This window comes from Pseudorasbora parva, chromosome 11 (genome assembly GCF_024679245.1).
Source record: "Pseudorasbora parva isolate DD20220531a chromosome 11, ASM2467924v1, whole genome shotgun sequence".
NCBI classification, from domain to species: domain Eukaryota; kingdom Metazoa; phylum Chordata; class Actinopteri; order Cypriniformes; family Gobionidae; genus Pseudorasbora; species Pseudorasbora parva.
In genome coordinates this window covers 7475609-7488048 of record NC_090182.1, presented here as the reverse complement: position 1 = coordinate 7488048, position 12440 = coordinate 7475609, and the positions used below count along the sequence as shown (strand labels likewise).

Genomic DNA, 12440 nt, shown 5'->3' with positions numbered 1-12440 from the left:
TTTAATAGCTGGATTTTAATCAACTTATTTTCATCAGTCATCAAGCTCAGTGAACACTGGTCACAGTTCCCCAAACTGATTGCTCGCTGAAAAAAAATCCCTACAGTCGTTGTGTTTTCAGTCCATTTCAAAGTTGATTTTGACGTGATATAAAGCGTGATATCTAAATGGCTGCGCTGTATGTACTTTTTAATGGCACAATATGTAAGATATTTGAATATAAATATCTAAAATCCATATATTTTGCTGACATGTGTAACTAATTTATCCCGAATGTTTCCAAGAATGTTTAAATCCAGAGAAATAAGCATTTTAACCAGGACACGGGCCATGTTCGTGTGTCGCCTATTAATGATCATACCCGTGTTACCTTTGATTTACAGTTTATTTTGTAGAAATCACGGAAACACCAAATATGCTTTAATATATGATGTGTTTTATGAGACAGGTGAGCATATGTTTGGAGACATTCATCGACAGAAAACGAATGTTTGTTGTCCAGCTCAACACAGTTAGTCTTATTGTTTAAATCTGGTGTTGTTGATTCACCGTGAGTACCATGTGTTACCATGCCTAATGACGAACTCTTACTGCAGTGTGAACAAGTGTCTCATAGCAGCCGCCGAGCGAACGCACAGAGTAGCATTATAACATAATAATATAAAATGATTTGAGCGTGTTAAAGTTAAGACCTCTTAGTCTGATCTAGGGTCAGCAGTAGTAACAGGTTATGAGGTTTTGGTAAAATTTGGAGTGACGGTGGTGGCAAGAGACAACATATATGTATGAAAAGTGATTTATTATACAAAAGTAAAAATATATGCACGAATATGATAAAACAGCACTGTGTTCCCCCACACACACATGAGCAGGAGAAGCAGAAGCGCTCTTCTGCGGCATAAAAATAAGTTCTTGAGCAGCGTTTCGCACTCATCTCTCATTAGCGATCACTCCAGCGCCTGATTCAGCCCCTCCTGCTTCATGCTACAGTAATGCTCATAAATCCATAATACATAAGCTATCCATGAACATGACTTCTCCCCGAGTCCGTCGGCTTCTTTTCCACCGACTCTAGAGGTGAAGACTACAACTCTCATGATTCTGCAAAATCACGTTGTCATTAAGCTACACCTTTGCTAAGCTATAACTTTGCTTTGACCTCCAGCAGCGAAAATTACATTTTGTGTGGTACTAATTTTTCTTTCAAACGCCGCACGGACACTTGAATATGCGTCTAATGATAGGTTTACTAGGATTACATTAACTATACAGCGAGTGGCCATGTAAAGTGGATAATTTTAGGCTACTGCTTACATGTTTTAAATGGCAAGTCATGCTTGAGGTTGCACGTCACCTTTTTGTGGTCATTCTTCATTCTTACTATAAAATTAAAGCCATATATCTAATCAATTTGTATTCCAAATTTGAAGTTTTCACAAAAATGAAAGTTTTGTTTAGGCACTGTACCAAAAAAAAAGCCCTCAGGTGTTAATATCACTTCTATCACAAAACAGTGGATACAAATATCCCCTTGAGAGACTCAAGGCTTTCTGATTAGATGTGTTTTGTCAAGATTAGAAAAGGTTTTGGATTATAAAGTAATGAAAATAAAAATTTCCCCACTAGGGGAGGAGCCCACTAAAATAATTTAAAGTACTGTTTCCATGGTAACGCAATGTCAAATTTCAAAGGATGAATTTTGAATCTGTAAGCTTTTAAATGATAGCTAATCTATGATTATTTCTAAAATATGTGATACGAAAAAAGGCAATAAATAAAGAGCAGCAAGCATTCAGCTAGCGGGACGGTGACTGTTAAGGGGTTAAAGATATGAATGCACAATGCAGAGTTTTAAACATTGGACAGCCTGTGTTACAAGTGAAGACCGTTTTGAAAAATTACTGAAATTTGTGGTTTTTAAGAAGAAGAAAAAATGGCTCAAACCTTTTCTGTCTACCAACTAAAGAAATTACAAAAAAATGACAATTCCTATAAAAACAGGAGCAGCCCTATCCTGGGACAGTTGTGTCACTCATTTTCATATTATAATATTCTGTAAATTTATGCTCTTACTCATTTTCAGTGGTGACAGATCAGACATATCATTGCAGACAACATGGGCATCATTTATTTTAACACAGTTTTACAGTTGACCACACTGGACGTTTTGTGTGATTTTCCAGCATGACCCAAAAACATTAACGTGAAAGAAAAATTAAATGACAACAGACAGTTTCTCTACTACAGGTGTAGACAAGTGCTTGCTGGGATACTCACATGACTGGGCAGGTACAGGTCGAAGGGCGTCCCTGAATCCACATCAACAGCATGAAAGCCATAGTGAGACCCATAGATGACCTTTAACCTCTGTCCATTCTCCACCGTCAGGTCGACTGAGAGGGGCTTCTGAGGCAGCGAGCTGAAGGACTGACCAAAGATAAAGAACAACAGTTACTCATCTACTGGGAAATAAAGGATGAACATAAAATCTGTGTTCACACTGTTTTTTTTTATTCATTATTCATTTATTTTTCCCAGGTGAGTAGTTTCTCCACTAATACAGTGATTGGCAGTTTACTGTCAGGGCTAATATGTTTTGTAACTGCTTCAATTCAATCCTGTGATTCATAAAAGATGCATTATTAAAGACAAGCAAACACATAATTTAATACAGAAAAAAAAGCGCACAAATAAATATAACTGAACAAAAATATGATTGAAATAAACAGTGTTTTAAGATTTTCAGGTACCGAATCTTATCAAATATAACTACATTTTATGAATAAAATATACTGTATAGATTACAAATATAGTTACAAAAGATACAGTCAAGAACAGCGAGTGAATTTTCTTTGTCTTTTGTTGTTTGATTAACGTTATTATAGAGATGGCAGCAGGAATATTAGGCTGCTGTCACTTTAAGAGCTACGCGGATCCAATATACTGTTACACATGCGTTTTAACAGAGCACAGAAAAGAGTGTTTTATCTTCTTGCATGTGAATGGTTTAAAACCACAATAACATTTTCTGTGAGCCCTGCTGGCCCTGTCAAAATCATTATATATATATATATACTAGTAGAATAGCTTGCCTTCCATTGAAGCTGCTATCTTCCATTGGACCATAGCTTTGACTGACGTGGGTCATTAGCCAATCAAAATTTGATGTGTAGTGATAGAACGGCCCAGAGGCCCAGCGATGTGTCGGTATGCTACCCCCTGCTGATGTCATCAGCCGTCTGAACTTTTCGCGGGTTGTGAGAATTCTGTGTGAAATAAACTATGGCCGCCGCGGATGACGGGCTGCGCACGAATGATCGATCCTGATGTCAAGCCGGTAATGTTAGCTAACAAGCAGTGTTTTTTCTGTTTCTTTGGATGTTCTGTTGGTCCGTATTTTTGTTTGTTTAAGAGTATTTGTGCCAGCTGATTTTGATTCTTTTCACCATTTGCCTAAACGGTGACATGTGAGTGCAGTATCATCAATAAATAGTCAAATTGCCTTTTTGTCTCACGTGTACTTTTTGCTTGCCCCCTTCCCAACGAACACTATGAAAGCAAAGTTCGTAGTAGTATTGCGTACAGTGCATTATTGTATTTTGCGTGTGTGTGTGTATTATGACACACAGGAGAGGGTGAAATATGAGGACATTGGCCATGTCACTTTTCAAAATGCTTATAAATCATACAGGATGAGGTTTTTTTTAGAAAGTAAAAATGCATAATGTTTCCTGTGATGGGTAGGTTTAGGGGCTGTGTGTGTGTTTGTGGGTGTGTGTGTGTGTGTGTGTGTGTGTGTGTGATGGGTAGGTTTAGGGGCAGTGTAAGGGGATAGAAAATACGGTTTGTACAGTATAAAAACCATTGCACCTATGGAATGTCCCCATATGTCACAAAAACAAATGTGTGCGTGTGGGGGTGTGTATGTGTGTGTGTGTGTTGTTATGGCGACGGCGTGGGGCTTGTTGATCGCGTGTGTGTGTGTGTGCGTGTTGTTATGGCGTGGGGCGTGTTGATCGGTAGTGAAGGCCCTGACTGAAACCCCACGGTACGCTACTGTGGATGCGTGTGCAGCACAGAAAACAACGCGCGGGTCTTCCACGTGAATGCTTTAAAGTCATATCGAAATGCCAGAAAAGGAAGCGATAAGAGGAATTGAAATTTGACATTTTATAACAAGTATTTTTGGTACCGAATCTTCCTCACAGAACTACAAACTAGGCTGATAGTGTCACATAATACAGTGCAACAGTTACTCTGCACTATGCACACACACTCTTGAATATGCGGTTTAACCTCTTAAACTCCAAGAACCCTGTACAGGGTCGGGAATGACATCGTCATGTATATACTTTCCATTTTAAATGTCTGTGGAGGAGCAATCAGATGTCATATGTGGTAGCATTTGAAAGCTTAGACCCTCTACTTTCTGGAGATATACATCACTTTGGCATTTGTTTTACACACAGTAATGTATTTACACTAAATTACTCTGGTGCCATTTCCGCCTGGATTTGGCCTACCCAAATTGAAAAGCCTCCGAAACACACATACAGTGGTCTAGGTTCAAAATGTTGGTGTCGTTTTACAGGAAACCCTTTAAAGTTACATAAAACACAGCTAAAAGTGATAAACATGTAAGTATATGTTGCATAAGCTGTTATAATATACTTTCCACGTGTTCTTGTTTATTGAGTTGGCCTCGTGCACATCAGTGGCTTGGTGTGATCTGAATACATGCACATTGGGCCTGTCTGTTTTTGAGAAAAGTTCAGCTTAATGCAAATGAGGAACGACTTGATGCAGTGACTACCAATGAGATTGGTGACGATCTAGCACTTAATCATTGCAGTGAGCAATTACCTGATTTTATATGATAATCAGAAAAAAAAGATCATGTGTTGCATGAACGACAATTAATTGTGTGTGTCGACTCAGACGGTGCGATATTTGCAGCCACAAAGAGTGTGTGTTCATTCTTGATGCATTATGCAATAGAACAATCATATTTAAAAACATTTTTTCCCCGAGAATGGTCATTGTTAGCTGTGTAAAAACTATTTTGGGATCATTAAAAAAAAAAATGAAGTGGCAACATGGCAGATTGTGAACAGGACTCGGGTCTTGTTTTGAGTTTTAGTATTTTTTATAACCGGGATAATGATGCAAAGTGCGATGCAATGAGCCAAGCTGTCCATCTGACCTATATTTATAATGAAGCAGATCTTTAATTTATCCGTCAAGAACTTCAGTTGCACAATGAGATGCCCATTGCTACACCAAACTGAGGAAACCAGCTGCAGGTAACAATTTCTTTGAGAAAAGAACATTTTCATTGTCATACTATGTTTTCATGTCCATAAAAATGGGCAGGACAACAATCTGATCTAAATGTTATAAATATAAATGGTAGAACTTCATGTCAGAAGTAGAGTAAGTCTCTCAGGACAGCAGCAAAGTAGGACACGTACTCAAAAATGACCCATTTCCAAAAACTCCCCAGTCACATTACCTCTTAGTACACCCTCCTATTCTTTTTTTCAACTGGAAGAATATATAAATATGAACAACAGATAATTAGAAATATTATATTAGAAAGTATGGTTATGAGCGTAACTTATATTTCAACCCTATACTCGCAATTCACTGTTGTTTCCAGATGAAATGAACACTAGTGGCAGTAAAAACACCAAACACTTTTGTTCCTTTTCTCACAAATTATGATAGCTGGCCCGGTGCAGATTACTGATTACTAAAGAATAAAGACACAGCGTTTCTGATGTAGTTAAATAAAATCAGCTCATGGGCATTACAACAAATACTTGTTGTATCATGTAATATTTACTTATTTTTTAAATACATTTTTAATGAGAATGTTATTTCTTTGGCACTGTGGTAATCTCAATCTCTTTCGCTTGTCATAATATCCTCTTTTTATTAATTTTGTTCAAGTTATGAAATATGACCCAAAAATGTTTTGCCAGCATCTGTGACATTTCACGATCATCTCCACTAACATACGAGACTTACTTTGAAAGCCATGAACTTGTGGTATGGCTTGGGAGCCCATGCATAGATCTCCACAGCGCTCCTCAAGGCGATGACCAGGAACTTGATTTTCTCATAGCGAACTGAAAGAAGTTAGTATGAATTAAATGATAATCAAAATGGTTACATGGAAGAAAAAACATGCATCAAACCATTCTAGCTTACCTTATTATTACAGTACATAATAACTAAAATACAACCACCAAAAATCACCCTAAGACAAGCCTTTTTGATCAAAATTTACTATTTGTCAGGCTACTTGCTACTTTACAGGACTGAATAATACTTTCTCTTCTGGTTTGCTCGACTGAGTTCACTAGGTATTTCAATGTAGTGTATTATAATAAATGTCAGTCTTTATAATTATAATACAGGACTCCAGACTGCAACCAAATGGTGACATTTTGCTATCTTTTTTCTTGCTGGTGCGACTCAATTTTGTTGGAGGCTGCACTGGTGCAACCACCGCATTGCCCAACTGTTGCATATGAGAAATATTAAACGAAACGGAAGTGAAATTAAACTGCGCTACTCGGAGCGTTTATCAGCGCAGCACGAGATCAGAACTGGTTTACTCACTGTCTGATCTCGATCATGCGACACCTTTACTACACAGTGCCGGGAGATCCAGTGAGAAAGCATTTGGATTTACGGTACAATTAATAACATCGCGGTGAGATCTAGAGGTAAGCGTTCAAACTCAGCACAGAATTCTCTGTTATAGATATCAGATCAAATATCGTGGAAACCACGAGAAATATTGTGCCATGAACAAACAAGTTATAAGACCTTTGAATCCACAAATCACCAACATTCACCATGGATTTAATGTAGCAATGGTAACTGTAACCATGGTATAGTCGCAGAAAAAGTCAAATATGTATTTTTTTGGTACATTATTCATCTCAGGGTTCATACAACCTTTTGAGACTTTTCAAGGGTTTTCAAGTGCTTCACACTTTTTCCAACACTTCAGACCTATATTATCCAGTTTTGATTTTTAATGTGGTGATTTGTAAAACTAAGGGCCAGATTTACTAACAGCTTGTGCCTGCACAAACTCTTTTTTGGCGTTAAAAAAACTACTGTCGGGATTTACTAAGTCACACAGGGTAAAATGAGAAGGTTATTTTTGCGGCTGATTTAATTGCATATGCAGTTGTATGAGTTTCCCTTTCAGACGCAAGGTTCGTGCTCATTAATTTATTGGCATTATTTACCGCCCAAAAAGGCACATCTTGAACCGGTAGACTGCTAACTGGTAGACTGATTTGGACATTATGGAAATGATCTGGCTGCGTCCGTTCTTTAAAGGGGGGGTGAAATGCTGTTTCATGCATACTGAGCTTTTTACACTGTTAAAGACTTGGATTCCCATCCTAAACATAGACAAAGTTTCAAAAACTAATGTTGGACGTTTGATGGAGTATTTCTGTGTCAAAAATACTCCTTCCGGTTTCTCACAAGTTTCGGCGAGTTTTTTTCGAGTATGGGTCTATTTGACGTTAATAAGAGCGGAAGGTCCTTGTATGGGCCGTACGGGCTCTTCTCCCGGTAGGGTGCGCGCGCGCGTGACTAGAGCACGCTGTAAACAGTCCCTCAGATGCAGATCCAGTCGTCCGTGAACACTTATGTGGCGCCGCGCTTCTCTTTATTCCTATGGGTGACGTCGAGCGACTTCAACGCTTCAAGCACAGCATTCCGGGAAGGCAGCCCTGCATTTGAACCGATTTGAACACAGAAATGACGGGAAGCTTGACAACATCATTTCAGTTGCGTCTCAAAATGGATTTACACGCCACTGCTGTCACAGGACTTTACCAAATCATACCAAAGAAGTGTGTTTCTGACGGAGCGGTCCCAGCGATAAAGCTTCGACGGTGAGTTAACTTAAACTGCTTCAAATGTCTCTGCTATTGGCTACCGTCGCATGAGTAAACATCAGTAAACGACACGATCGCGTGCTTCGTCATTCAAATGCGCTAACGGTTACTCCATTGTTGTTCTGTATAACGTTACAGTATTCTGACGTGCAAAACCGTTTTGCTTGCTACTTCTAAGGTCTAGTCGCATACAATAGTCCATAAACCGAATCATGTCCTCATACACTGCGAGTAAACACACAGAAATGTGGAGAGGCCATTAAATACAGTAACTTACATACCACAGAGACGGACGTCCTGATGTTGCCGTTTCTCCTGTTCAATTTATTTCTCCCTCAGATTTGATTGTGGATCATTATCTGTATTAGCTGACATAGCCAGGGGTTTCTCCACGCTTGAGGACGTCACCGCTTTGCGCGCTTGTCATTCTTTAGCTCCGCCCACACGATACGCCTCCAGGCGCTCGTTTTTTTCCGGAAAGACTCGGTACAGCCTATATTTCTTTTATAAATATGATAAAACTAAAGACTTTTCGGAGATATGAAGGATGCAATACTACTCTATAGGTACTCAAGATTGACATGAGATTGACTGAAACTGAGTGTTTCACCCCCCCCCCTTTAATGTGAACGTTGTCAGTACAAAAGCACAGATCTGCACTTTTTAGTTTTTTGGGAATTGTGCTGTCACATTTGCCCTGTTTAGTCAATATGGCCTTTAAAGTTTAAAGATGTAGGAAAACTAGCACTTTATGGGAAACAAGCAATTTAAAAAAAAAAAAGAAATGAGATTTCCACTATAACCAGTAGATGGTGGCAGAAGAGCACTTAGCCATTTCCACTCCTCAATATATGGAAAAAAGTAGCAAGTCAGAAAGTCTCATGAAAAACCAAACCTTTTTCTTCAAATTGTGATTTGTGAAAGCAAATAGAGAGCGCTCCTTTTATAATCACAGGCGCTGTCCATCAGCTCACCATGATGGTACATTTAATGTAAAATTAGGCTTTCGCATATTACTGTTGTTAAGAAAAGTGAATTTTATCCCAAGCTCAGTGATATTATTAGTAACTGCACTTATTAATACAATACAATAGTAATTTTATGATTAAATGTGCACTATGTGGTATTTTTGCAGTAAAATATCCAAAAACCACTAGGCCGGTGTTATATATTTTGTTCAGTTGAGTTCCTACAATATCCCAGATGTTTCCAACTATTTGTAAATTGTGAGAAAATTGCTATTTTAACTAAGGACAGGGACGTTTCAGCATAGCGTCTAGCGTCGAGGGAGTCGCCTGTCAATCGTGTCATATCTGCGCTACCCTCGGTTTCGGCTTTTATTTGGCAGGAGCGCTTTACTCTTAGCAGTGTGAACAAGTGAACGCACAGAGTAACGTCATAACATCGTTTTGAACACACTTAAATGTATCTAATATGATAAACAGAGCTGCTTTACCTCATAATCATAATATTTGGATATTTGTTTAACAAACTCTCCAGCAGCTGTGCTCAGGTCCATAACACTCGGTCCTGCTCTGCTTTAGACTACAGTAACGTTAATAACCGCATGCATGAACGTGATTTCTGCCCGAGTCCTATTTTCCACCGGCTGTGATGAGAAGACCACATCTCCCAAGATACTGCGCTCACACTTTGCGTCATCAAACTACGCATTTGTTTTGAATAGGCGCCCTCCAGTGGACGGAAAGTTGCATAGTGCACCTTTAAATTAACTTAATGATACATTTTTACCCAGCTCTACCAAATCAGGTGCTGGCGCCACCATCTGGAGAACATAGTGGCAGCGGTGCTACTGCTCTCAAATGTTAGTCTGGAGCCCTGTAAAACTCAGTATGTGTTTAGTGGCTTACCTTGAATGTCTGTGCTAAAAGGAGTTTAGCCCTTGTATACAGTAAAACTGCTTGAGATGTGGCACACTGGTGTTTGTTGGTAAAGTCCATTGAAACAGAAACATATTTAAAATGTACTCACCTACTTTGTAGCTGACACATCCCTCCAGTTCTCCCACTGAGGTCCAGCCCTGTTTCTTTTCCACTTCTGGATCATTACGCAAGATCTTATTCCTCAGCCAGGACAGGTAGTACAGCCTCAGCTTGTTTTTCTTACCTTTCCACAAGAAATAAAGAATGAATTAGATTCAATAAACGCTATCTATACACGCTAGTGTTGGGCGATATCGTCCAATCGTCAGCCTGTGAGATTGGCGATACACGATACTTTCGTCTATTGGCACAACCCTAATATAAACTTCCAGGCGAAAGTTTAGAATAATTCAGATGTTTGAATGTTTTTGAAAAAACCAAGGCTGCATTTAAAAAAAAAATACAGTAAGATTTAATATTGTAAAATATTACTACTGTTTTCTATGTGAATATGTTGTAAAATGTAATTTATTCCTGTAAAGGCAATGCTGAATTTTCAGCATCACCACTCCAGTCTTCAGTGTCACATTTTATCAAATAATCTTTTCCCACGATTTACGCCCCCAAATCACAAAACACTGTTGCTTTGTCTGCATTTATCAACTCCTAATTGAAGTAACCATACACAATGTTCAAAGCATGTCTGATGTTTAACAAGTTGTGTATATGATGCAAGGAGTGTAGTAATTACATGCAAAGTTAGAGTAAAAATATGCATTTTTTCAATAACATAGATAGCAGCAGCAGGAAGACAACATTGCTTGTGAGGAGTTTAGTAAGAGAAAGCAGGGAGATTGGTCATGCAGTGCGAATCAGTACATATTCCCAAAGGGGTAAGCGTCTGATATGAATTTGCATGCAAAGTTAATCTTTCAGTAAGCAGTGTCACGTAGGAAACACAAACAAGATGCACTCAGTGAGCAATGGATTATATAAAGTAGCGTGAAACAAATTTAATTCATGTACAAATGGAATATATAACTGATGCATGTTGTTTCCAAAGAAATACGAGTTTTGCGAGTAATGTATTTAAAGAATTCAATGAGTTCAATCATGCATGAGAAAACACATTTGAATGTACTAATGGACCATATAAGCAATGTGAAGAATAAGAAATGCACTTCAAAGTTAGTTTCTAAGGAAACTCTTCTAAGAATGAGAATATTGGGTTCCCATGAATGTTGCAAGAGAGACAATGAACCCGCTCATGCAATTAGATTCAGTACAGACACAAAAATCAATAAAAGTCAATGGGAACCGAAACTGGCTATATCTTCTGTTGTGTCACACAGAAAAAAAGGCCATACAGGTTTGGAATGACACGAGGGTGAGTAAATGATTTTTAAAATCATTTTTAAAATAATTTACATTTATGGGTAAACTTTTTAAACCTTTTAAAAATGGTCAATCCATTAACATGCCAAAATATAACATGCTAATATGTTTATGTTAAGATAGTTGACTAAGAAACATTGAAAACAACTCTTTATTTGTCTCAAAAGTAATTCATTTAAAGTCCCCATGGAGTTGTTTGGCTTTTAGTATGAATATGTCAGCCTTACTGTGATCTATAAGCTAGTGCACTCCAAAATAAAATTCGATTTAGACGATATAAGCATTAAAAAAACTTCCTCTGCACTTCAGCTTCTCATCAGATTATCTGTCCAATCAAATGCTTTATAGATTCTGAAGCCCCGCCCCCTACATTATAAATAGACAGTAAAGCTGTGGCTAAAATCGGTCACTAGTTCACACTTTTACTGTTTTCTACATGGTGAACAGCACATAGTGCTCTATACAGGGGATGTGGAATGATTCAGACAGTGTAAATATGCTTTCCATTGGGGAGAATGAAGTCTGGTTTCACATTAGTGTCGTGAACCGCCACAGTTTCAGCACAGAGCAGATCTCATGATCGAGTTGGCGCAGACCAGAAAAACAAATCCGCATTGATTCTGCACAAAATTATATATATTAAAGCGATAACAAGGAAATTAGGAGGAGAAACTGTTAGATTAGGAGGAACCTGTGGCTTTACTGAGCTCAATGGCTCTGGCCAAGCTGTGATATAAACTAAACCATATTGGCTATTTTTTAAAAGGGTAGGAGCTTATCAATATGCCCCACCGTCTTCCTGCTTCAGTGGAAATTACGTCAACACACTAAATAATGCTGCGTGTTTCCAGGCACCTGCAGGTAATGTACATATTTCCTTTCACACGATCAATCATTTTTTTAATGGTGGCATTATCTCAGCTTCAAGCTTGGCTCTTGGCAAACTATCTAATGGGATAAAGCTTTTTTAGTGTTGTTGTCAATTCTACCTGGTCTCTTGCAGGACTTGCCAAAAACTTTCATTCGTTCATTAATTTGCCAGTATCTGTTGTAGTAGTAAAGTGCTTTATGTGGAGAGTGTACCTGATATAGTGATGAGGACATTGAGCCCCTCCAGTACGTCCATCTGTTGGAAGCGTCTGCGGCTGATAAGAGAGTAAACTTTGCCCTGACCACTGCGGTCCAGCAGCCACAGGCCGCTCTCTGTGCCCACCAACAAATTCACACCTAA

General features: G+C 38.5%; 1 protein-coding gene across 3 annotated transcripts in view; it reads right to left on the bottom strand.

Annotated features, from left to right (window-relative positions):
- Positions 1-12440, bottom strand: part of si:zfos-2326c3.2 (mitogen-activated protein kinase kinase kinase kinase 4) — a 91265-nt gene that overhangs the window by 23720 nt on the left and 55105 nt on the right. For all 3 annotated transcript variants that reach the window (XM_067456901.1, XM_067456903.1, XM_067456904.1), the window contains exons 26-29: positions 12293-12436; positions 9924-10058; positions 6031-6131; positions 2278-2427 (exon numbers count right to left, since the gene is read on the bottom strand). In XM_067456901.1, coding sequence (XP_067313002.1) covers positions 2278-2427; positions 6031-6131; positions 9924-10058; positions 12293-12436 — 530 coding nt within the window. The remainder of the gene's footprint in view (positions 1-2277; positions 2428-6030; positions 6132-9923; positions 10059-12292; positions 12437-12440) is intronic.